The sequence below is a fragment of the Coregonus clupeaformis genome, chromosome 1, assembly GCF_020615455.1.
Source record: "Coregonus clupeaformis isolate EN_2021a chromosome 1, ASM2061545v1, whole genome shotgun sequence".
NCBI lineage: Eukaryota > Metazoa > Chordata > Actinopteri > Salmoniformes > Salmonidae > Coregonus > Coregonus clupeaformis.
In genome coordinates this window covers 80,369,298-80,396,194 of record NC_059192.1, presented here as the reverse complement: position 1 = coordinate 80,396,194, position 26,897 = coordinate 80,369,298, and the positions used below count along the sequence as shown (strand labels likewise).

General features: G+C 45.6%; 1 protein-coding gene across 1 annotated transcript; it reads right to left on the bottom strand.

Moving 5' to 3' along the window:
- Positions 1 to 7,020: 7,020 nt before the first annotated feature.
- On the bottom strand, positions 7,021 to 23,525 carry LOC121574910 (mitoferrin-2-like). The gene is made up of 4 exons (XM_041887587.1): positions 22,880 to 23,525; positions 19,559 to 19,787; positions 9,322 to 9,378; positions 7,021 to 8,364 (listed from the first exon to the last, which is right to left on the bottom strand). Exons 1-4 carry the CDS (start codon positions 23,228 to 23,230, stop codon positions 7,799 to 7,801), a joined length of 1,203 nt encoding a protein of 400 aa, XP_041743521.1. The 5' UTR covers positions 23,231 to 23,525; the 3' UTR covers positions 7,021 to 7,798.
- Positions 23,526 to 26,897: the final 3,372 nt, after the last annotated feature.

Genomic DNA, 26,897 nt, shown 5'->3' with positions numbered 1-26,897 from the left:
TCCATGTGTGAACAATTTCTACTTAAAATATCAAAGGGACGCAAAAAGCACTCATTTCGAACAACCAAACTGTCACACACACACACACACACACACACACACAGATACAGACATAGAGAGCACGTAAGAGCATCACTCTCCCATCACTATCCCCTTCCTGTCCTCTCCTCTCTCCTGAAGTGGAGGTGAGAGAAACAGGCAGGTGGATTATCATCAACAGCTCCTCCATCCAGCATCACCTCTAAGAGAGCGTGGGACCATAACCGGTGTGTGTATGTGTGTGTCTCTCACACCTCATCCATTACATCCGGAGCCAGGCGTCAGCACATTAGCACCAGAGCTGGCCTAGAGAGAGAGCGAGAAAGAGGGAGAGAGTGACAGAGATAGCGAGAGAGAGGCCAGTGGTATTGTACAGTGGGAAAGTGACCACCTTTTCCGCTTTACTTCAGTATCCAGTGCCATACTGATTTGAATGGGCTTTAAGATGATCATGCATGAAAATGTGGTCGTGGAAGATACAGTCACAACCAAAATGATTGGCAGTAGCACCCTTGATAAAGATGAGCAAAATACATTATAAAATAATAATAATATGCCATTTAGCAGATGCTTTTATCCAAAGCGACTGACAGTCATGCGTGCAGACATTTATTTATTTTTTTTTTGTGTATGGGTGGTCCCGGGGATCGAACCCACTACCTTGGCGTTACAAGCGCCGTGCTCTACCAGCTGAGCTACAGAGGACCATTATCATTCCTCCATAAGTGCAGACCAAAGGATATCAAGGATCTGGAAATATACAGTTGAATGTATATATGTTAAATGAACGTGTTTTTATGCATTTGCTGAAATAAGCTTGAAGCCCATTCAAAACAATATGGGACTGGATACAGAAGTAAAGTGGAAAAGGCAGTCACTTTCCCACTGTATTAAGCAGTAAGACACAAGAGGCATTTTGTTACATTACAGCCTTATTCTAAAATTGATTAAATAATTTTTTCCCCCTCATCAGTCTACACACAATACACCATAATGACAAAGCAAAAACAGGTTTTTAGAAATGTTTGCAAATTTCTAACATTTTTTAAACTGAAATATCACATTTACATAAGTATTCAGACCCTTCACTCAGTACTCTGTTAAAGCACCTTTGGCAGCGATTACAGCCTTGAGTCTTCTTGGGTATGACGCTACAAGCTTGGCACACCTGCATTTGGGGAGTTTCTCCCATTCTTCTCTGCAGATCCTCTCAAGCTCTGTCAGGTTGGATGGGGAGCGTCACTGCACATCTATTTTCAGGTCTCTCCAGAGATGTTCGATTGGGTTCAAGTCCAGGCTCTGGCTGGGCCACTCAAGGACATTCAGAGACTTGTCCCGAAGCCACTCCTACGCTGCCTTGTCTGTGCGCTTAGGGTCGTTGTCCAGTTGGAAGGTGAACCTTCGCCCCAGTCTGAGGTCCTGAGCGCTCTGGAGCAGGTTTTCATCAAGGATCTCTCTGTACTTTACTCCATTCATCTTTACCTCTATCCTGACTAGTCTCCCAGTCCGTGCCACTGAAAAACATCCCCACAGCATGATGCTGCCACCACCATGCTTCACCGTAGGGATGGTGCCATGTTTCCTCCAGACGTGACGCTTGGCATTCAGTCAAAAGAGTTCAATCTTGGTTTCATCAGACCAGATAATCTTGTTTCTCATGGTCTGAGTCCTTTTGGTGTCTTTTGGCAAACTCCAAGCAGGCTGTCACGTGCCTTTTACTGAGGAGTGGCTTCCGTCTGGTCACTCCACCATTAAGGCCTGATTGGTGGAGTGCTGTAGAGATGGTTGTCCTTCTGGAAGGTTCTCCCATCTCCATAGAGGAACTCCGGAGCTCTGTCAGTGACCATCGGGTTCTTGGTCACCTCCCTGACCAAGGCCCTTCTTCCCCGATTTCTCAGTTTGGCCGGGGCGGCCAGCTCTAGGAAGAGTCTTGGTGGTTCCAAACTTCTTCCATTTAAGAATGATGGAGGCCACTGTGTTCTTTGGGACCTTCAATGCTGCAGAAATGTGTTGGTACCCTTCCCCAGATCTGTGCCTCAACACAATCCTGTCTCGGAGCTCTACGGACAATTCCTTCGACCTCATGGCTTGGTTTTTGCTCTGACATGCACTGTCAACTGTGGGACCTTATATAGACAGGTGGGTGCCTTTCCAAATCATGTCCAATCAATTGAATTGACCACAGGTGGACTCCAATCAAGTTGTAGAAACATCTCAAGGATGATCAATGGAAACAGAATGCACCTGAGCTCAATTTCCAGTCTCATAGCAAAGGGTCTGAATACTTATGTAAATAAGGTATTTATGTTTTTTATGTTTTATAAATTTGGAAGAATGTCTAAAAACCTGTTTTTTTCGCTTTGTCATTATGGGGTATTGTGTGTAGATTGTTGAGGACATAAAAAAAAAATCAATTTTAGAATACGGCTGTAACGTAACAAAATGTGGAAAAGGGGAAGGGGTCTGAATACTTTCCGAATGCATTGCAGGCACAGTTAAATTGCGATGTTCGGCCAGATGTGCTAGAGGAACCTCCAGCCACAGCTTCTGTTGACGAAACACCATACATCAGGCACTCTGTCAGCTACCATTACTACTGCTGTCCAGTAGTTTTTTTGTTCATCATTTACATACCAAATACAGTCATGTCAGATAATAGAGGCAAAACGTTCATTTGTTTTCAAACTAGTCTCACACTACTCACACACTCACACACACCCACACCCACAGACCAACAGGGCTTAGCTCCAGACTAAATAGTTTATATTAGGATAGGCTGGGAAATTGTGGCAGAGGGAACCCCCCCCCCCACCACACACACACACACACACACACACACACACACACTGTCAGGCTCTCATGAGGAGCATCACCAGAGGCATGCATGGGTGGGGCAAGCTTCAGCCAGCTACACCACAGACAGGAGGAGATAGGCAGGGCCAAGTACACACAGTGAGAAACAGACAGACACACACAGACGGTTCATTATAACTCGCTGTTTGAACAGGTGTCTGGCTAACAAGAGACAGTGTTGTGTGTGTGAGAGTGAGATGAGTCAGTGAGACATCACTCTACACCTAAAGCTGTGAAAGCCGATTCTTTCTAAAGCTGCTTGTCTAAAACATCACTGTCTTAGCTAACCAGAGGACACCATGCTTTGGGCTACTCTATACCTCGCTCTGTTCAAATGATTAAGACAACGTGAACAAATCAGTAATTTAGCAGATACTAGAGTGATTAACAGTACAACAACTTCATCAAGACGGTGAAACCATGATCATCACAAGTACAGTGGCTCAACCTTATCGCCACATTCCTCAATCAATTAATCAATAACTTTACTGTCCTGGTTGAGAAAGGTTCTCCTACAACAGGGTGATCAAATTAAGATCCTACATCTGTACACAAAAAGGGAGCAAATACCTGAGACACAAGTCTAGTTCCTACAGACAGACAGACAGATCTCATTGGTGGCATGCATCAGACCCTTGTAGTAAATTATCCTCCTGGCCTGGACAAATACACACACTAAAGAACCTAACAAGGTGAAATACTGGGAGAGATCACTTTTAAATGCTAACATATTTATTTTCTTATCAGCAGGCTATCCAGCAAGTACTACAAACCTTCTGCATTCCCCTGCCATTTGCTTTACTATGACAACGGAGATATATACTGTAGATGACACAAACTGCTGTTTAAGCTTTTGATTTATTTTTCTTTCTTTTTTGCTAAGAGAGGAAAGGTGTGTGTGAGTGTGTATGAAAACAGACAATGCAAACAGGTGTACCAGCATCTGTGGGCAGCTTGAAGGAGTCTACTGCTCTGTTTATTGATCTGACAGATTATAGTCAGAGATTATTAAAACTGATTAGCTCCATTCATCATCCACACCCACAGTGTCATGGTTAAAGCCCCTAATCAATCAACCAATCAATAAATTAATTTATGTGATTGATAATACACAACAGAATAGAACAATGTTACACCCCTAGATTTGGGGAGAGGAAGTTAATAGATCTACACTATATATACGAAAGTATGTGGACACCCCTTCAAATGAGTGGATTCTGCTATTTCAGCCAAACCCGTTGCTGACAGGTGTATAAAATCGAGCACACAGCCATGCAATCTCCAAATATAAACATTGGCTGTAGAATGGCCTGTACTGAAGAGCTCAATAAACTCAGTGACTATCAACTTGGCACCGTCATAGGATGCCACCTTTCAGTTCGTCTGTCCTCGGATGCAACACTCACTACCGAGTTACAAACTGCCTCTGGAAGCTACGTCAGCACAAGAACTGTTCGTCGGGAGCTTCATGAAATGGGTTTCCATGGCCGAGCAGCTGCACACAAGCCTAAGTTCACCATGTGCAATGCCAAGCGTCGGTTGGAGTGGGTGTAAAGCTCGCCACCATTGGACTCTGGAGCAGTGGAAACACGTTCTCTGGAGTGATGAATCACGCTTCATCACGTGGCAGTCCGACTGACAAATCTGGGTTTGGCGGATATCAGAACGCTACCTTCCCGAATGCATAGTGCCAACTGTAAAGTTTGGTGAAGGAAGAATAATGGTCTGGGGCTGTTTTTGATGGTTTGGGCTAGGCCCCTTAGTTCCAGTGAAGGGAAATCTTAACGCTACAGCATACAATGACATTCTAAACAATTCTGTGCTTCCAACTTTGTGGCAACAGTTTAGGGAAGGCCCTTTCCTGTTTCAGCATGACAATACCCCCATGCACAAAGCGAGGTCCATACAGAAATGGTTTTTCAAGATTGGTGTGGAAGAACTTGACTGACCTGCACAGAACCCTGACCTTAACCCCATCGAACGCCTTTGGGATGAATTGGAACGCTGACTGCGAGCCAGGCCTAATCGCCCAACATCAGTGCCTGACTTCACTAATGCTCTTGTGGCTGAATGGAAGCAAGTCCCTGCAGCAATGTTACATCTAGTGGTAAGCCTTCCCAGAAGAGTGGAGGCTGTTATAGCAGCAAAGGATTTTACTGAGTTACAGTTGATATAAGGAAATCAGTCCATTGAAATACATTCGTTAGGCCCTATTCTATGGATTTCATATAACTGGGCAGGGGTGCAGCCATTGGTGGGCCTTGGAGGGCATAGGCCCACCCACTCGGGATCCAGGCCCAGCCAATCAGAATGAGTTTTTCCCCATAAAAGGGCTTTATTACAGACAGAAATACTCCTCAGCACCCTACCCCCCTCAGACGATCCCGCAGGTGAAGAAGTCGGATGTGGAGGTCCTGGGCTGGCGTGGATACACGTGGTCTGCGGTTGTGAGGCTGGTTGGACGTACTGCCAAATTCTCTAAAATGGCGTTGGAGGCATTTTATAGTAGAGTAATGAACATTCAATTATCTGGTAACAGCTCTGGTGGACATTCCCTGCAGTCAGCATGCCAATTGCACGCTCCCCCAAAACTTGAGACATCTGTGGCATTGTGTTGTGTGACAAAACTGCACATTTTAAAGTGGCCTTTTATTGTCCCCAGCACAAGGTGCACATGAGTGATGATCATGCTGTTTAATCAGCTTCTTGATATGTCACACCTTTCAGGTGGATGGATTATCTTGGCAAAGGAGAAATGCTCACTAGCAGGGATGTAAACACATTTGTGCACCACATTTGAGAGAAATAAGCTTTTTTTTATGGAACATTTCTTGGATTTTTTATTTCAGCTCATGAAACATGGGATCAACACTTTACATGTTGCGTTTATATTTCAGTTCAGTGTAGTTTACCCAATAGCAGTTTTTCATTTTTACATGAAGTGCGTAATGTTGGTAATAATTTTAAGAGCAGAACGGCATGGTTGGGAGGAGAACGTCAATTTCCAAAAGTTGTAATCAGTCAAAACCATTTGTTTTTTAGACAGGAGTGTGTCGTATTCATGGTCATAGCCAATGTTAAAAGATTACAAGCTCAAAACATTTTTCAACAAAAATGACAATTATGTCAACCGTGGCTATTTCCATGACAATTAATCGTTACCCCAAATTCCATAATCATCCCTAAACATGAAGATTGTGTGTAAACATAAATGTTTTATGTAAACCATGCATTGATGCCAATAGGCGATTCCCATGAAATTCCATGATGTAAACATGGTTCTGGAGTTTGGATTTGGCTGTTAATGCATGGGAATCCATATTGTGTGTGTGCCTGTCGGTCTGTGCTTTAGCCAACATGTCTAAACCTTCATGTGTAGTTGTTAATACAGGGACAGTCAGTCAGGCAGCCAGCCAGTCTAGGTAAAACAAGGGTGTGAATGTAAACTGACAGAACATTGAAGTGTGTGTAGGTTATCCCATCCAAGAATTTGATCTAATCAAAACAAAAATACAAAATGAGATCTGGGCAAACATCAACACCCCCCCTGCTCTCCTTACATCACAGCCAATCAGAAGGCAGGATGGAGTTTAACTTCCAATGAAATGGCGATTCTTTCTATAAGCCAATCATATCGCTTTGGGTCTAGAGTAGTGATGTCAGCCAACTAAGGTTAGTACTTTGTGTTCAGGAATCAATACAAAAATACCTCTCAATAGTTCCTCAGAATAGAGCTAATGTACTTTACAAATTACTGGCAGCAATAAATTAAGTCTATTCCAACATTTTACATAAAATCTGATCCGATTAAAAAATGTGTGATCATTTAAATTCACATATATAGTATGCAACCATTTTGAGAGAAATTCCTGATTTCAAACCTTGAGGAGAGGACTCCCTTTGTGTCTCTACCAGTTCTGAAGCGAGAAGGTAGAAGTTGCTCCTAACCATTGGTCTAGGATTAGATATTCTTTCACCCCCTCAACAGTTAAGATAAGAATTGAGAAACTACAAACTGATCCTAGATCTGGGGTTAAGGCCAACCTGTACCTGAAGCCTATAAACTATTGCATGGGTTTACAAAGCAACACTAATGCCCCCTAAAGGCTGACTGTCACTCACACCTCATCATATTCTATTACTCCAGCTTTATTGGGAGGGTCACAGTGGCCCCTGGTGGGGCTTACAGTGAACAACATTCTCATTCACATACAGTTAACGCAATAATCAACTTTACAGGTACTCCGCAATATAACATCATCATACAAAGCTGGGAGACTTCCCGCTTACACACATCAACAATAACGGAATCCAAATCTACTGCGTCTTTTCAATCTGCGCCTCAATAAGGGAATTCTGTTAATTTCTATAAGCAGGAATTGGCCCCGGTGTGTAGGATGATGTTATACTGCTGAGTCTACCTTTAACACGGACAGTTAGGACAGCGGTTGTCAAATTCATCACAACAATACCTATGAAAGCGATTGGACATTCGTTAGCAAAATATTTCACAACAAATCTCGCTGGAGACTAGCAAAACAGAATCAACTATTTTTCTGGTTGACATTTATGTCCGTTATAAGGGTATGCCTTGATAACGTAGTGTCAATACATGACGTATTCACTTTCATAGCAAATTGTACATTTTCAGTTGCAAACAGTTTAGCAGGATGTTATTAGTTGAACCACATCTGGAAGACTCTCTCATTGGCTGTCTGAACAGGGGTAAATAAGAGGTGGGTATTGGTTGGTTTATGTGCGTATCGATTCTTCCTCTCCTTTCTCCCTCGCTCTGAACACCTGCATGCTCCGAAGGGCAAAGGAAGGAGGTTGATAGAGCGAAAACAGAAGAATGGCAAAGAGAGATGGATGAAAGAAAATAGGATTTTTCTTTATTTTTCCTTCTCTACTTCTCTCCCTCCCTCCGCTGCGCTATCCTCTTCTCGTGCTGGTGCTTGGTGATTCCGTACTTGAAGAACTCATAGACAGACCAGCTGATGGCTGTGGAGGGCATCTGATAGATCACCCTGGCCTGGACTCCTTTAAAGAACCCAGGCAGGCCGCCCAGCCTGTACACTGTCCGGAAGGCATGGGCCAGGCCTGTGATGTGTCTGTGTGTCCCCTGTGCCTGACCTCCACCCTGGCCTGCAGCGAGGAGCCCCACCAGGGACTCCTGGGTGTTGAGCAGGGTCTTGCAGACATCCAGAGGGGTGGTGGCTGCAGCAGCGATTGCCCCGGCCAGGCCCCCAGACACCATGTGTGAGGAGGGGTTGTACTGTCTGTGGGGGTTGAGGAGCTCCTGGAGGGACTCGTAGGTCATGAAGTGGAGCACCTGGAAGGGTACGTTCATGGTGAGCTGTGTGGTGTAGGAGCGGTAGAAGGCTGCGGCGCCCTCATTCTGCCAAACGGCGCGCACACAGTCCATCACACCACGGTATGGAGAGTTATACATCTGCAAACGCTGCTTCACCACTGGACAGGGAGAGAGAGGGAGAGAGGAGAGAGAGGGGGTGGATGCAGAGGGAGAAAAACAGACGGAAGGAGAGACAGAGGAATAGCCAGACGAGAGGAGGAGAATGGGGGAAAGACAGATGAGAGCAGTATAAAGGAAAAAATAAGGGAATGTGAGGCAGAGAGGAAGGAAGGATGGATAGGTGAGTAAAGAGGAGGAGGGGAGGGGAGGATTGGAGGGATGGAAGGAAGGATTGGCAGGTGTGTTTCCATCATTAGGGACCAGGAACATAGTCCAGAGGATAAAAAAGAAAGACAAAAATTATTGACCAGATAAATAAAAAAACTGCACAGTCATAACATCCTCCAAGGCTGAGGAGGGCATTAGGATGTTAAGATTAATTAAGACATTCACAGAGATTTATTTAGGCTGCTGAAGTTCAAAGCAGTGACCCAGGTGTTACCTTGGAATCTGAGACTAGCACCTATGTCCCTGGCCTCCACCCTACACAGCTGCCTGAGGATCACCTGTCCAGGCATGTCAGTGGAAGGATACCCATCAAAGTCCTCTCTAGTCTACAGCTGGTGGTTGGGTTCAGTACAGAGGGGACAGGACCCCAAGGGAGCATCTTTCTCCACATCTCCCCTCCTCCTCCCTCTCAACCCTGCTCGCTCCCTTCATCTTTATCCCAGTATCCATTGCTCTTTCATTCTAGGCCCTGCTCCTCCCCACCACCTTACCCTCTTTCTCTCTGTCTCCCCCTCCACCCTGCCCTCCCCACCCTAGCGAGCAGTGCAGAGTAAACAGGCTAGGCCCTTGAGGAGGCCCTAGGAGCTACAGCTGCAGAGGGAGCTCTGATACAGCAATTTATCTGCAGCAAATAACGTCTCAGTCACCTGAATACACACCATGTGTGAGATCGAGAAAAACAGGTTTAAGAGAGGGAAAGATACAGATTTATAGATGGATAGATTTACCTTCAGATGGGTTCATGGCTGCGTCATGAAGCAATGTGGCCACACACCCCGCCGCACCTGTAACACATACACACCTCAATGGTGAAAAACAACGAGAGAGAGACTGAAGCAAGAGAGAGATTTGGTGGAGAACAAAGACCAGAGTGAGAAAAGGAGAGTAGAGAAGAGGGAGAGAAGGAAAGATGAAAGGAGAGACAATGAGAGAGGGGTGAGGAGAGGCCAGATGACTGAAAATGCTCTAGTTCTCCCTAGTGGTAAAACAGGCCATCACCACTCCTGCTGGACCAGAGTCAAACATCCCTTCATCTACTGGGCAGGTCTTACCCTGCCTCTCCCCTGACCTGGAAACGAGGGAGGAGGGAAGATGAGACAGACAGCTGAGCTGGAAAGAAGGGAAGAGAAAGAAAGAGCAGAGAACAGATACAGGGATAAATAGAGCAAGCATCTCTAGTACTAGCTTTTTCTGAGCAAACGGTGTTTCAATTTTCTTGTCGTGCAAATTAGGGCTGTGCAAGGTTATTTGAATACTCAAATGTCCGAACGGACGTTAGTATTCGAATACTTGTGTGAGTATTCATGTGCGAGAGCGATGGATAAGGCTTTTTCTAAATTAAACTAAAATATCCATGTGGCATTGTTACATACAAGGATATACACTCACTGGAGCGTTTATTAGGTACACCACCCCGTTCATGAGTGACGTGGCAGTGGCTTGTTATATAAAGCAGGCAGACAACGACGCATTCAGTTACTGTTCGATTGAACGTTAGAATAGGCTAAACGAGTGACCTAAGAGACTTTGAGCGTGGGTGGAATGATCGTCGGTGCCAGGCGCGCCAGATCCAGTATCTCAGAAAGGACCGACCTCCTGGGCTTTTCACGCACTACAGTGTCTAGGGTTTACCGAGAATGGCTCAACAAACAAAAAAACATCCAGTCGGCGGCAGTCTTGTGGGCGAAAACAGCTCGTTGATGAGCGAGGTCAAAGGAGAACGGCAAGAATCGTGCTAGCTAACAGGCGGGCCACAAACAGACATAACGGCGCGGTACAACAGTGGTGTGCAGAAGGGCATCTCGGAACGCACAACTCATTGATACGGATGGGCTATTGCAGCAGACGACCACACCGCGATCCACTCCTATCAGCTAAAAACAAGAAGAAGCGGCTCCAGTGGGCACGCGATCACCAACACTGGACAATTGACGAGTGGAAATACATCGTCTGGAACATGACAGAGAGTTCAGTTTACTTGAGCGGCCTGCGCAATCCCCAGACCTCAACCCAATAGAGCATTTTAGGGATGAGATGGAACGGGCTTTTCGAAGCATGAATGTACCGCCGTCCAATCTGCAGCAACTGCGTGATGCCATCGCGTCAGCATAGACCAACATCCCTGTGGAACGTTTCCGTCAGATTGTAGAATGCCCTGAAGAATTCGGGCTCTTCTAGAGGCAAAGGGGGTCCGACCCGGTACTAAACTCAGCAAAAAAAGAAACGTCCCTTTTTTAGGACACTGTCTTTCAAAGATAATCCGTAAAAATCCAAATAACTTCACAGATCTTCATTGTAAAGGGTTTAAACACTGTTTACCATTATTGTTCAATTTTACATTTACATTTAAGTAATTTAGCAGACGCTCCTATCCAGAGCGACTTACAAATTGAAGCGAATAGCTTTGACTGGGCTGAGCGGGAACTGTGCTTCTGTAGAGGTAGGGGGGCTAGCAGGCCAGAGGTGGATGAACGTAGTGCCCTCGTTTGGGTGTAGGGTCTGATCAGAGCCTGAAGGTACGGAGGTGCCGTTCCCTTCACAGCTCCGTAGGCAAGCACCATGGTTTTGTAGTAGATGCGAGCTTCAACTGGAAGCCAGTGGAGTGTGCGGAGGAGCGGGGTGACATGAGAGAACTTGGGATGGTTGAACACCAGTTGGCTGCAGCGTTCTGGATAAGTTGTAGGGGTTTAATGGCACAGGCAGGGAGCCCAGCCAACAGCGAGTTTCAGTAATCCAGACGGGAGATGACAGGTGCCGCTTTCTGTGTAAGGTAGGGTCGTACTCTGCGAACGTTGTAGAGCATGAACCTGCACGATCGGGTCACCGCTTTGATGTTAGCGGAGAACGACAGGGTGTTGTCCAGGGTCACGCCAAGGTTTTTTGCACTCTGGGAGGAGGACACAAAGGAGTTGTCAACCGTGATGGCGAGATCATGGAGCGGGCAGTCCTTCCCCGGGAGGAAGAGCAGCTCCGTCTTGCTGAGGTTCAGCTTGAGGTGGTGATCCGACATCCACACTGATATGTCTGCCAGGCATGCAGAGATGCGATTCAATTAACCATAAACAATTAATGAACATGCACCTGTGGAACGGTCGCTAAGACACTAACAGCTTACAGACGGTAGGCAACTAAGGTCACAGTTATGAAAACTTAGGACACTAAAGAGGCCTTTCTACTGACTCTGAAAAACACCAAAAGAAAGATGCCAAGGGTCCCTGCTCATCTGCGTGAACGTGCCTGAGGAATGCTGCAAGGAGGCATGAGGACTGCAGATGTGGCCAGGGCAATAAATTGCAATGTCCGTACTGTGAGACGCCTAAGACAGCCCTACAGGGAGACCTGCGGGACAGGTACAGGATGGCAACAACAACTGCCCGAGCTACACCAGGAACGCACAATCCCTCCATCAGTTCTCAGACTGTCGGCAATAGGCTGAGAGAGGCTGGACTGAGGGCTTGTAGGCCTGTTGTAAGGCAGGTCCTCTTGAAAAAGAAAAGGAGAGCCGCACACTCTAGGAGCTCAGATGCAATAATTTAATAACCAACGTATCAACAGACAAGCTGTCTTCATCAGGGTATAATGACAAACACTGCGGTTCACTAGTTTATAGAGTGTCAAAGGACACACACACAGGTGTCTGTAATCATGGCCGGGTGTGGCCTGATATCATTGGTTAAGTCACAGATAAACAACAAAAAACATGAATAGATAGCATACGATCATAGATACAACTTGGCTACCTAGGCCCAAAAACATTTACAATGAATAGCAAAATAATAATAATCACAAGAATGGCTTCAAATTAAAGTCTACGTTGAGACCGAAGGGAGCAAGGGTCTTTAAATTAAAGATCCAGGCAGCCCCTCGTTTTAACAATAAGTTATCGAGGTCACCCCCTCTCCTAGGGAGGGTGACCTGTTCAATGCCGATATAACGTAGGGACGAAATCGAGTGGTTCGCTTCCAAAAAGTGGGCAGCGACTGGGTATGTCAAGATTTTGCACCTAATGGTGCTACGATGCTCCGAGATTCGTACCTTTAATTTGCGCTTTGTTTTACCCACATAATTTTTACCACAAGGACAAGTTATAAGATAAATAACTGCCTTAGTGGAGCACGTAATAACACCTTTGATTGGGATCTGTTTCCCTGTTTGGGGTTGTTTGAAGGATCTACATTTGTAAGTTCCATTGCATTGAGTGCAGCCATTACACTTCTAGTTTCCATCCGGTAGAGGCGCAAATAGACGTTGTGCAGGGATATTTAGGGGTGGTAAATCAGAGTTTACCAATTGATCTGAGAGTTCTGCCTGCAAGAATACAACCAAGGGAGGGTCCGAAAACACATTACCAATACTGTCATCTGATCTTAGAATGTGCCAATGTTTGTGAACGATTCCCTTAATTTATTCAGAGCACTTTGAATAGCGTGTAGTTAGAACACAAGAATGCATCTTTTTGCGAGACTGTCCTTGAAAGAGATCAGGTTTCGATTTGTTTTGAATTTTCTCAATGGCAGCATTAATCTGACCATTTTTGTACCCCCTCTCCTTGAATTTTCTTTGTGTCTCAGCCATATTTCTGTTGAAATGTGATTGTTTTTGGCAAATTCTTTTGATTCGACAGAATTGGCTGTAGGGCAAACTGTTTTTCAAGGGAAGCGGGTGACAACTATCAGCCCTCAACAAACTGTTACGATCAGTAGGTTTCCTGTAAAGATCAGTGTATAGAACATTATCCTCACACGGCCGCCCAACAACCTGCCCGCTTGACCCTATCTTCTCCAGACCATTTCCGGAGACCTTCTCCCTTACCTCACCTCGCTCATCAACTCATCTTTGACCGCTGGCTATGTCCCTTCCGTCTTCAAGAGGGCGAGAGTTGCACCCCTCCTCAAAAAACCTACACTCGATCCCGCCGATGTCAACAACTACAGACCAGTATCCCTTCTTTCTTTTCTCTCCAAAACTCTTGAGCGTGCCGTCTCTAGCCAACTCTCCTGCTATCTCTCTCAGAATGACCTTCTTGATCCTAACCAGTCAGGTTTCAAGACTGGTCATTCAACTGAGACTGCTCTTCTCTGTGTCACGGAGGCTTTCCGCACTGCCAAAACTAACTCGCTCTCCTCTGCTCTCATCCTTCTAGACCTATCTGCTGCCTTTGATACTGTGAACCATCAGATCCTCCTCTCCACCCTCTCCGAGTTGGGCATCTCCGGCGCTGCTCACTCTTGGATAGCGTCCTACCTGACATGTCGCTCCTACCAGGTGGCGTGGCGAGAATCTGTCTCCGCACCACGTGCTCTCACCACTGGTGTCCCCCAGGGCTCAGTTCTAGGCCCTCTCATTTTCTCCCTATACACCAAGTCACTTGGCTCTGTCATATCCTCACATGGTCTCTCCTATCATTGCTACGCAGACGACACACAATTAATTTTCTCCTTACTCCCTTCTGATAACCAGGTGGTGAATCGCATCTCTGCATGTCTGGCAGACATATCAGTGTGGATGTCAGATCACCACCTCAAGCTGAACCTCGGTAAGACGGAGCTGCTCTTCCTCCCGGGGAAGGACTGCCCGCTCCATGATCTCGCCAGTGCGGTTGACAACTCCATTGTGTCCTCCTCCCAGAGAGCAAAGAACCTTGGCGTGACCCTGGACAACACCCTGTCGTTCTCTGCTAACATCAAAGCGGTGACCCGATCCTGCAGGTTCATGCTAACATCAAAGCGGTGACCCGATCCTGCAGGTTCATGCTCTACAACGTTCGCAGAGTACGACCCTACCTTACACAGAAAGCGGCACAGGTCCTAATCCAGGCACTTGTCATCGCCCGTCTGGATTACTGCAACTCGCTGTTGGCTGGGCTCCCTGCCTGTGCCATTAAACCCCTACAACTTATCCAGAACGCTGCAGCCCGTCTGGTGTTCAACCTTCCCAAGTTCTCTCATGTCACCCCGCTCCTCCGCACACTCCACTGGCTTCCAGTTGAGGCTCGCATCTACTACAAAACCATGGTGCTTGCCTACGGAGCTGTGAGGGGAACGGCACCTCCTTACCTCCAGGCTCTGATCAGACCCTACACCCAAACGAGGGCACTACGTTCATCCACCTCTGGCCTGCTAGCCCCTCTACCTCTACAGAAGCACAGTTCCCGCTCAGCCCAGTCAAAGCTATTCGCTGCTCTGGCACCCCAATGGTGGAACAAGCTCCCCCACGACAGCGGAGTCACTGACCACCTTCCGGAGACACTTGAAACCCTACCTCTTTAAGGAATACCTGGAATAGTATAAAAGTAATCCTTCTATTGATTTGGAGGTGGAGGGTCCGTCATGGTCTGGGGCGGTGTGTCACAGCATCATCGGACTGAGCTTGTTGTCATTGCAGGCAATCTCAACGCTGTGCGTTACAGGGAAGACATCCTCCTCCCTCATGTGGTACCCTTCCTGCAGGCTCATCCTGACATGACCCTCCAGCACAACAATGCCACCAGCCATACTGCTCGTTCTGTGTGTGATTTCCTGCAAGACAGGAATGTCAGTGTTGCGCCATGGCCAGCGAAAAGCCCGGATCTCAATCCCATTGAGCACGTCTGGGACCTGTTGGATCGGAGGGTGAGGGCTAGGGCCATTCCCCCCAGAAATGTCTGGGAACTTGCAGGTGCCTTGGTGGAAGACTGGGGTAACATCTCACAGCAAGAACTGGCATATCTGGTGCAGTCCATGAGGAGGAGATGCACTGCAGTACTTAGTGCAGCTGGTGGCCACACCAGATACTGACTGTTACTGACAGGGACACATTATTCAATTTCTGTTAGTCACACGTCTGTAGAACTTGTTCAGTTCATGTCTCAGTTGTTGAATCTTGTTATGTTCATACAAATATTTAAGTTTGCTGAAAATAAACGCAGTTGACAGTGAGAGGACGTTTATTTTTTTGCTGAGTTTAGATGAGTGTACCTAATAAACTGGCTCGTGACTGTACCATGACATTTCTATTATTCATTTACACTGAACAAAAATATAAAACGCAACATGTAAAGTGTTGGTCCCATGTTTCATGAGCTGAAATAAAAAGATCCCAGAAATGTTCCATACGCACAAAAAGCTTCTCTCAAATGTTGTGCACAAATTTGTTTACATCCCTGTTAGTGAGCATTTCTCCTTTGCCAAGATAATCCATCCACCTGACAGGTGTGGCATATCAACAAGCTGATTATTACAGCATGATCATTACACGGGTGCACCTTGTGCTGGGGACAATAAAAGGCCACTCTAAAATATGCAGTTTTGTCACACAACACAATGCCACAAGTTGAGGGAGAGTGCAATTGGCATGCTGACTCCAGGAATGTCCACCAGAGCTGTTGCCAGAAAATTAAATGTAAATATCTCTACCATAAGCCGCCTCCAACGTCATTTTAGAGAATTTGGCAGTATGTCCAAACGGTCTCACAACCGCAAACCACGTGTATGGTGTCATGTGGGCGAAAGGTTTGCTGATGTCAACGCTCTGGATCGACGTGTATGACAGCATGTTCCCGCCAATATCCAGCAACTCCGCACAGCCATTGAAGAGGAGTGGGACAACATTCCACAGGCCACAATCAACAGCCTGATCAACTCTATGCGAAGGAGAGGAGTCGCGCTGCATGAGGCAAATGGTGGTCACACCAGATAGTGACTGGTTTTCTACCTTTTTTTTTTCTCCCATATGTATCTGTGACCAACGGATGCATATCTGTATTCCCAGTCATGTGAAATCCATAGATTAGGGCCTTATGAATGTATTTCAATTGACTGTTTTCCTTATATGAACTTGAAATTGTTGCGTTTATATTTTTGTTCAGTATAATAAAACAAACTTTTCAATGTCGTTTTTTTGACGTGTGTAGCTTGTTGTTTATGTTGGCCAATCAAAGCTAATGCAATGCAAGATGGAATAAAATTACAGATTTAAAAGTTTGCGAAATGAGAATGAGTAGGCTACAACGAGCAACGAACAAGTAGGCTGTTGTTTTATCTGAATGGGGTTGGGGAGAAAGCGCAGCTTGTGGCCTCAATTAGCCTAGCTAGCTATAGTCAGCCAAACAATTGTTGCAGAGGCAAAAAAAAAGTCCCATCACTCACAACCGAAGATATTAACATTTTATATTCATCCAATATCTGCCATGTTTTTGGATGACGTGATGACGTCGTCGCTGCTCCCTGTGCGCACTGAGTGCTAGTGCACGTGAAGTTAGGCCATGTAACCCGTATGCGACCCAGATATCGACGGTCCATGAATCGGCGTATGTGAACGTGGGTAGATTTCGTTGAAAACAACGGACACAGTCTCCACTTCTTTTATACAGTGGGGAAAAAAAGTATTTAGTCAGCCACCAATTGTGCAAGTTCTCCCACTTAAAAAGATGAGGCCTGTATTTTTCATCATACGTACACGTCAACTATGACAGACAAAATGAGAAAAAATTATTCAGAAAATCACATTGTAGGATTTTTAATGAATTTATTTGCAAATTATGGTGGAAAATAAGTATTTGGTCAATAACAAAAGTTTCTCAATACTTTGTTATATACCCTTTGTTGGCAATGACACAGGTCAAACGTTTTCTGTAAGTCTTCACAAGGTTTTCACACACTGTTGCTGGTATTTTGGCCCATTCCTCCATGCAGATCTCCTCTAGAGCAGTGATGTTTTGGGACTGTCGCTGGGCAACACGGACTTTCAACTCCCTCCAAAGATGTTCTATGGGGTTGAGATCTGGAGACTGGCTAGGCCACTCGAGGACCTTGAAATGCTTCTTACGAAGCCACTCCTTCGTTGCCCAGGCGGTGTGTTTGGGATCATTGTCATGCTGAAAGACCCAGCCACGTTTCATCTTCAATGCCCTTGCTGATGGAAGGAGGTTTTCACTCAAAATCTCACGATACATGGCCCCATTCATTCTTTCCTTTACACGGATCAGTCGTCCTGGTCCCTTTGCAGAAAAACAGCCCCAAAGCATGATGTTTCCACCCCCATGCTTCACAGTAGGTATGGTGTTCTTTGGATGCAACTCAGCATTCTTTGTCCTCCAAACACGTCGAGTTGAGTTTTTTACCAAAAAGTTCTATTTTGGTTTCATCTGACCATATGACATTCTCCCAATCCTCTTCTGGATCATCCAAATGCACTCTCGCAAACTTCAGACGGGCCTGGACATGTACTGGCTTAAGCAGGGGGACACGTCTGGCACTGCAGGATTTGAGTCCCTGGCGGCGTAGTGTGTTACTGATGGTAGGCTTTGTTACTTTGGTCCCAGCTCTCTGCAGGTCATTCACTAGGTCCCCCGTGTGGTTCTGGGATTTTGCTCACCGTTCTTGTGATCATTTTGACCCCACAGGGTGAGATCTTGCGTGGAGCCCCAGATCGAGGGAGATTATCAGTGGTCTTGTATGTCTTCCATTTCCTAATAATTGCTCCCACAGTTGATTTCTTCAAACCAAGCTGCTTACCTATTGCAGATTCAGTCTTCCCAGCCTGGTGCAGGTCTACAATTTAGTTTCTGGTGTCCTTTGACAGCTCTTTGGTCTTGGCCATAGTGGAGTTTGGAGTGTGACTGTTTGAGGTTGTGGACAGGTGTCTTTTATACTGATAACAAGTTCAAACAGGTGCCATTAATACAGGTAACGAGTGGAGGACAGAGGAGCCTCTTAAAGAAGAAGTTACAGGTCTGTGAGAGCCAGAAATCTTGCTTGTTTGTAGGTGACCAAATACTTATTTTCCACCATAATTTGCAAATAAATTCATAAAAAATCCTACAATGTGATTTTCTGGAATTATCTTTCTCAATTTGTCTGTCATAGTTAATGTGTACCTATGATGAAAATTACAGGCCTCTCTCATCTTTTTAAGTGGGAGAACTTGCACAATTGGTGGCTGACTAAATACTTTTTTCCCCCACTGTACCTCACTCCCATCACATACACTGCCCCCTCCGCAGCTGCAGCAATAGTGCCAGGCTCTCCTCACGCAGCAGCGCTCAGGATAAAAACTTTTCTCTGATGTGTGTCTGTAGCGTGGACCCGGGCCGCCGAAGCATGGCATGTAGTCAGTCTGTGGCCCTGGTCTATTTGTGGATCTGGCTGACTCGGCAGAATTCTGACCTCATAGAGAGCATACAGACAGGGTCAAATCAGCCCCATGGCCAGAAAGATACCACTCCTACTGTCCTGCTGGGACAGAATTAGCCCCAGCCAACAGTTGATCCACCACCTGAGTGGCTGGTGATGTTTTTATCACACTGGCAGGTGGCCCAACAAGTTAGTTTCAGGCCAATCAAATGTATTTTATAAAGCCCTTTTTACATCAGCAGTTGTCACAAAACCCCAAAGAGTAAGCAATGCAGAAGCACAGTGGCTAGGAAAAACTCCCTAGATGGCAGGAGCATAGGAAGAAACCAGGTTCAGGGGGCCTGTTTACTGTACTGGGTATGAGAGAGCCTGGAGTATAGCGTAGGCATTAGCCCACTCTAGTGTCTAGGGGATGGGGAAATGAAGGGTGTGGCACCACCACTCTCCCGCCACTCTGCTCCAGCTGTTAGAACTGGCAGGCTGACTCACCCACACACATAACTCAAGTGTCTGAGAGCAAGGTTCATCTCGGTTAGTCCGAGCGGCGTCCGCTTAGTGTCCAGGGGGTCTTCTCTCCCTCTCTCTGCAGTGTGAACAGAGATGATCTCTACAGGACTACAGCAACATAGCTGTACAAATACAGCAAAACCCTTTCATTGAATCTTCCTCACTACTTCCTTGAGTTGCTAAAAAAAGAATATTGGAAACACCAAATGAACTGCTAGCGTTCACTAGAGAAAAAAAGGTTTCCTGGAAGTCAACAAGTAACCCAAAGAGGGGTTGCAGAGAAGTATTGGATTGGTGTGTGCATGTGCTAGTGTGTGTTTTGAATGTGTGTGTGTTCCTGGTATACCGTTGGCCAGATGGCTGTTAGCCCCGGGGTGGATGACGTCACCCAGACTCTTCTTCAGTTTTTCGTAGCAGGCGAAGTAGAGAGCGTGTGCCGGTCCCGCCCCCACGGCCGTGGCATTCAGCCCTCTCATTGGTCGCCAGACACCCTCTGTGGTTATGATTCGCCTAAGCGCGTCCATCACATTCCGGTAGCGGGCAGCAGGCTCAGGCTGTAGGCTCTGCATACGCGTCTACACAGGGGAGACAGGTTAGAGGTCACACACCTACTGACTACCCTAGTCATAACCTAACCATAAACTTCCGTCCATACCTAACCTTACTGCAACCATAACGTTTACCGTACATTTGAGCAACTACCATGTTAGTAACCAATGAAGTCTGAGCAGAGGTGGGATGAATACACTGCTAACCAATCAAAACACAGTAAGTAGTCAGTGCTTATACATTCTACCCGCTAAATATTTTGAAAATGTTGAGTAGTCAAGCCCAGTTGAATAGAAGGAAGTGTTGAATAACGAGACCCCAGGGTCAGAGAGGGACATATGCTGACTTCCTGTAAGCATCTGTCTCACCAGCAGCACTCACACAACCTGACCCCACACACAATCCTTATCGTTGGGCCAGTGTGTCAGGGTTAATCGTCTCACTGTAAGGCTAGTGCTGTGAGAAGCATAGAGGGTCTACTAATAATGACCACAAGCAAAGGAGAGGCCCTGGACTCTCACATGCTGATTGCGTTCTGCACTGGTGTGTGCACGCTTTCCAGGAACTGTAAACAGGGCCTCAGGCCACCCCTATAGGCTATGTGGAATGCTGGGCCTGTAAGAGATTTAAATGTATTTATGTGCATCTTTGTAGATTGCTGCCATATTGAAAAGGTATTTCCTGCAAGATATTTGATGTCAATGTCTCAATGTGACTAATCTGTAAATAAAAGTTAAATGAAATTAAAACAGTTCCCTCTGCCCTGACACACGGGTATATGTAGCCTATGGTATGGTTGTGTATTGCAGAGAGCTTGCCTGGAAAGAGCCTGTCTAACATCAACAAGTTACGACATTATCTCTACCATGCAATCTGTGTCACAACCCCTGCATGCTATTTTCCAAGGATTTTTAACTGTGTTTGTGTGTCTGTCAGTGCTAGTCCACTGGGGTCAGCTGTCAGCTTGAGCTAGGTCTCCTGCATCTGTAGAGATCTGGTAATGTGTTTATAAGTAGGGCCAGTTAATGCCATGTTGTTTGACAGGTGACATGATTTATAGATCTGTGAGTCTGTGTAGTGTCTAGCTCAGGCTGCCCTTCCTCAGCAGGCAGAACATTTCACTGTCTGGGCTGCACCTCATTACTCTAAAGATACATCCTCGCCTCATCTCCTTCGCCTGTACGGATCTGAAAACACAGTAGCCTACATGTGAAGCAACATGGTGGCTGGATGCACACTGGGAACATGCTTTGTTTCGACTGTCGTTTCATGTCAGTGAAAAGAGAGGAGACAGGGAGAGGAAGCCACTTCCGACTATTGAGACACAGCCCAAGTTGTGTGAGCAGCACCTGGATCAGAGGTGGGAACTACAGCTGGGAAAGATGGATGAATCTCTGCTTTGTTCTGAGAGAGCCCTGCTCTCCCACCTGACACAAACAGTTGACTCCTCTCCTCTCCCTACCTACCATACCACTCTCACTCTGTTGCTCGGTCTCTGCGTAGTAGTACACAATTATTTCCATCAAGGACCAACTCATGACTCTCTACAGCAGGGCTCTCCAACCCTGTTCCTGGAGAACTACCGTCCTGTAGGTTCACCCCAACCCTAATCTAGCACACCTGATTCTCATAATTAGCTGGTTGATAAACTTAACCAAGTTAGTTACAACTCGGGTTGGAGGGTAGCTCTCCAGGAACAGGGTTGGAGACCCCTGCTCTACAGGGACCACAAGATAGGAAGATACCAGACATTGGCATGGCTCATGTGTTACATCCCTTTACAGAGTAGACCTAAATCATTGAGTGGCCCTGTCAAAACTGCACAGGCAGGCCAATGTAATTTATCATCTCTTGTTTACATAACACCCGAGCCATCCCGGCTAAGTACATAATCCAAAACTAATTTAAAGTTTTATGATAATAACAGAACTTTGATTCTTAAAAGTGTGCAGTGGTAGAGGCAATTTGTCTGCCTAATTCTGCACAATTAGCACAACAACAGAGTAGCATTGTACTCTTAATCCCAGAACATCCAGCCCTGTATTTTCTGTAAACAATGAACAGTTTCACCCCACCTAAATCCTGCCAGCCAGGTAGCAGTTAACATTGACTTAGAAGACCACACCAGCGTTTATGCATTCTCTGCCTAGTTAAAAGCTGCTTGTAGCTCGGCTATGTTTTTGCTGCTGCAAAGTGTAGAGACTATTTTGACAGAAGGGTGCTCGTGGTTTCTCCCACCTATGGCTTCTCTTCTTGAATACAGTGAATGTTCAGAAAATACGGAGAAGTTGTTAATAGTAGTATGTAAGCAGTTTGTAGTAGTATGTCAATAGCGCTATCAATGCGCTGTACATTGTTTTGGCTTGTATGTACAGGAAAAGGGGCACACGTGCTGCTTCATGCTAACTCTGTCTCCTTCCCCAAAGCAAATAACACATCATTTCATTTAATTTGAGAAGTATCAAAACAGCTACGAAAATCTGCTCATGAAAATACGGAATAGAGTAGCCAGCTAACATTCATTGTGAAAATGATTAGCCTAACCTCATTCTAGTAGGCGCCAACTCGCTTGCTACTAGCTAATCAACATTGACCCCCAGGCTCGAGCTGATGCACAGGCCGACCTTGTTGGTTTGGTTAGCTAGCTAACGTTAGCTAAAATGGCTATCTAGCTAAGGAGATGATGCTAACAACTGCAAAATACACTGTTTGCTAAAAGTTTTCCTATTAACTTAAATGAAATCCTGCATGCCAAAATTAAGCTACTACCGTGTTGATGCCGAGTAATAATGTGACAAATCTCGTGTGCAGTTTTGTTGGCTAACTTGCTAACGTTATCTAACCTACCTAGCAAGAAGGGTTAGTAGGTCCACATAAATTCGCAGTGGATGGAAGTTAGTTAGCTAACATGCTAAATTAGTTCCCTAGCTGAAATGTTAGCCTGTCCGGTTTCGACCTTGCCTCGTCTGTGCTTGTGCTGTGACCTGACAAACAAGTTGAAGCCTCATGTCATGACTGACGAGTCAACGGAATCCATCCCATGTAATGTGCCCAAGTTCCAATATCAGTCAGTTACAACTAGTTAGCGTCTAAACGCTAGCCCAGCATACCACGTTACCTTGACACAGTCGATGGGGAACATCAGGCAATGCTCCATGATCCCAGCCACTGCTCCTGCAAACATGTGGGTGCTGGTCGAAGCGCCCTGCGGCAAACCCTCATAGTCCGGTTCCGAAGTATCTACCAACGTTACTTCAGGGGGGCCGCCGCTGAACTGAATTACATTCTGAATCTCTGTCTCGCCTCCGATCCTGGGAGACAAACTCCCAACGAGGCTCTCCGACACTCCCCAGATCCTTCCCCCGAGCCATCGGACCTCTGCGCCGGCTGACGCTCCAGCAACCCCGGCATCCCCGCCTGCTCTCTCTGCTGTCATCAGACGCCTTCTCACGAAACCATTCGCTTCCATTGGAAACCCGATGGACAGTCTTTATGCCCCAGTGGCACTCCGTTTAAGGCTATTTTGTGTTACCGTTGGTAGTTAGTTGTTTACATTCCCGTCCCAGATGTTTACCGGTCGTATACAGTTTCCACTCCTGGCATCAGTCCCCAGGGCGGACAAGACTACGAAGTGTTTGGGACACGCACTGACCCTTTGACGCAAACCTCGCTGGAGGAAATGGGAACCGCCCATTGGTAGAATTTCGACCTTCTGATGTATTATTGATTTTTCTCAAATATAAACGAGCTATGCTGTGATATGGCTCATAACACATTATTATTTTATACATGCTATTTTGTTTAATCAACGTATATTAAAAGTTGACAGGTCTCAAAAGTTGCGTTCTTGGATAACAACATCTAAAGAAGGCGGGAACACAATTTAAAAAAACGATGTTATGATTGGACAACTCGGTTGACGGCGTTGTTTTTTTCTCCCCACTGAGGCGTAGTAGCCTACCCATGCTATTAGGCTGGAAAGGCTTGTCAAGGACAGTGGGTCATGGTTAGGTCGCAACTGCTGCTCTAAAACAAATATGGCCAGATGGAATTTATAATACGGGTAGTCAACTCAGCCAAAGGCAACCTTATTTGCTCTCTTCTTTTCCCATGTCTCCTTTGTTGGAAGTGATATAAGGCTATATCTTGGGTATATAGAGATGCAACAGATGGCAACGTTTCTTATTATTTATTCAATAGTGCTAGCGTAATTGTATGCATTTCCAGTTACCTTTCTTTGCAAGGAAGTAGTTTATTTTATTTATTTATATACTGAACAAAAATATAAACGCAACATGCAACAATTTCAACGATTTTACAGTTCATATAAAGAAATCAGTCAATTGAAATGAATTCATTAGGCCCTAATCTATGGATTTCACTTGACTGGGCAGGGGAACCAGGCCCAGCCAATCAGAATGAGTTTTCCCCCATAAAATGGCTTTATTACATACAGAAATACTCCTCAATTTTATCAACTGTCCTGGTGGCGGGTCTCAAATGATCATGCAGGTGAAGAAGCCAGATGTGCAGTGTTGCAAATTTAGCGACTTTGTCGCTATATTTAGCGAGTATTCAGACCCCTCTAGCGACACAATTTCAAAAAATCGACTAGCGACAAATCTATCGACATTTTCTGGTGTTATTGGAGACTCTGACGTGAAAGCACGTATCCTTCTTACTCTTCTCAACGAGCTGCGGTGGGTGCCACCCCCGTCCCAAAGCACTCACAGGTGGCCCAGTCCTCGCGCAGAAGTCCCTCCCAGCTGCAGTCAGAGCAGGAGACGTTCACCCCTCCGCGTCCAGACTGCAAATTAATCGCGCATGCGGGAAGCCGCCGCTGGCTGATCCTGCCCTGGCTTACATTCAGGGTGGGATATAAATGTAAAATGTTCTTTGTCTAAAATAAGTCACTGCACAAAAATAAATCACTGCATTTGACTCACACAGCCTCAGTCACTTACTCACCTCCTCCACTGTGTGTGTGCCTCTCTGTGACATAAGCTAAACATCTAGCTGGCTAACTCATCATGTCTCAGTCTAAACTGTACACTCAAAAATACAGAAAGGAGTGGGAAGCAAACCCTGAATTCAAAGGCTGGTTGAAGCCGTTTATTGGAGATGATACACGGGCATACTGCCTGTATTGTGTAGTATCTAAACAGTTTATGATTTTACTGACATTTGCAAATGGTGTGTTAGAGGAATTTGGCTCTGCTTGCGGAAGCATCTGGAAAACATGACTATAGGGGCCCCCTAAAACAGAGGAGAGTCTGTTATGTGAAGGCCAGGGATTGGTCTATAAAAAACCACCCATATTATGTTACATATTATAAATACCATGGTTGGAACAAAGGACGGGGAGAAATAACATATTAGAGATTGGGTCAGTTGTTTCCAGATGTCTGCAGGAGTCTGTAAATGGATACTGTAATGTTATAAACCATTATAATCAAGGACAGTGTCAGCGGATTTCTTGTCATCACAGCATATCAGCATCGTTGTCTCGACACCACAGAATGGCGACGAGGACCTTTGGGACGTGTTGCGTCTCTCCAGCGTTCCATTCATGAGCTACGAAGTGACTCCCGCTCAAGACGCCGGCAGATAAGGTGAGATTTCTCACAATTTTGGGCGCTGGTCAGTTCGTGTGCTGTGTGTGTGCGTTGAGGAGATGTACCGTTTAAAAACTTGTGTGTGCACTGTGCAGTTATTTGCTGTGGGATAAGGATCCGTTCTACATTTCTAAATTTGTTTGCGTTGAAAACAATGCAAACAGGGGGGAGTGTCTATAGGAATTGATAACACTGGGCACAGGGATATTTGGCTTGAATTAAATTAAAGGGAAAAGGAATAGCATGAAGGAATAAGGCCAGGAAATAAGGAAAAAGTATACGACTAGGACGTCACTGATTTAAGGAAGCCCTCAAAAGAGGTGATCATTAGGATGGGCTGTAAATCCTAGGAGAGTCACTAGAGTGAACTTTCAGGTCATTTCTGGGAACTGGAGTTGTGGAAGATGACAAATAAAGAGCGACGGTAGGACCATATGAATGGATGCATTCTTTTCATGTGTGTGTGTTAGGAAAGAGAGTGTGTGTGTGCAGATTTTTTTTTATAAAGACGTCTCTGTTGTGTTTCAGCTGTGTGTCGACTCATGTTATGATAAGATTTATGTTAGAGATATATACATATACAGTGGGGGAAAAAAGTATTTAGTCAGCCACCAATTGTACAAGTTCTCCCACTTAAAAAGATGAGAGAGGCCTGTAATTTTCATCATAGGTACACGTCAACTATGACAGACAAAATGAGAAAAAAAAATCCAGAAAATCACATTGTAGGATTTTTAATGAATTTATTTGCAAATTATGGTGGAAAATAAGTATTTGGTCACCTACAAACAAGCAAGATTTCTGGCACTCACAGACCTGTAACTTCTTCTTTAAGAGGCTCCTCTGTCCTCCACTCGTTACCTGTATTAATGGCACCTGTTTGAACTTGTTATCAGTATAAAAGACACCTGTCCACAACCTCAAACAGTCACACTCCAAACTCCACTATGGCCAAGACCAAAGAGCTGTCAAAGGACACCAGAAACAAAATTGTAGACCTGCACCAGGCTGGGAAGGCTGAATCTGCAATAGGTAAGCAGCTTGGTTTGAAGAAATCAACTGTGGGAGCAATTATTAGGAAATGGAAGACATACAAGACCACTGATAATCTCCCTCGATCTGGGGCTCCACGCAAGATCTCACCCCGTGGGGTCAAAATGATCACAAGAACGGTGAGCAAAAATCCCAGAACCACATAGTGAATGACCTGCAGAGAGCTGGGACCAAAGTAACAAAGCCTACCATCAGTAACACACTACGCCGCCAGGGACTCAAATCCTGCAGTGCCAGACGTGTCCCCCTGCTTAAGCCAGTACATGTCCAGGCCCGTCTGAAGTTTGCTAGAGTGCATTTGGATGATCCAGAAGAGGATTGGGAGAATGTCATATGGTCAGATGAAACCAAAATATAACTTTTTGGTAAAAACTCAACTCTACGTGTTTGGAGGACAAAGAATGCTGAGTTGCATCCAAAGAACACCATACCTACTGTGAAGCATGGGGGTGGAAACATCATGCTTTG

What these genes read in the sequence shown, in the direction of transcription:
- LOC121574910 (XM_041887587.1), bottom strand. Translation starts at nt 23,230, where the DNA reads ATGGAAGCGAATGGTTTCGTGAGAAGGCGTCTGATGACAGCAGAGAGA. An exon ending in TCCCCATCGACTGTGTCAAG is followed by an intron (nt 19,788 to 22,879) that starts GTAACGTGGTAT and finishes TCCCCTGTGTAG; the next exon opens with ACGCGTATGCAGAGCCTACA. An exon ending in TAACAGCCATCTGGCCAACG is followed by an intron (nt 9,379 to 19,558) that starts GTATACCAGGAA and finishes TATGTGTTACAG; the next exon opens with GTGCGGCGGGGTGTGTGGCC.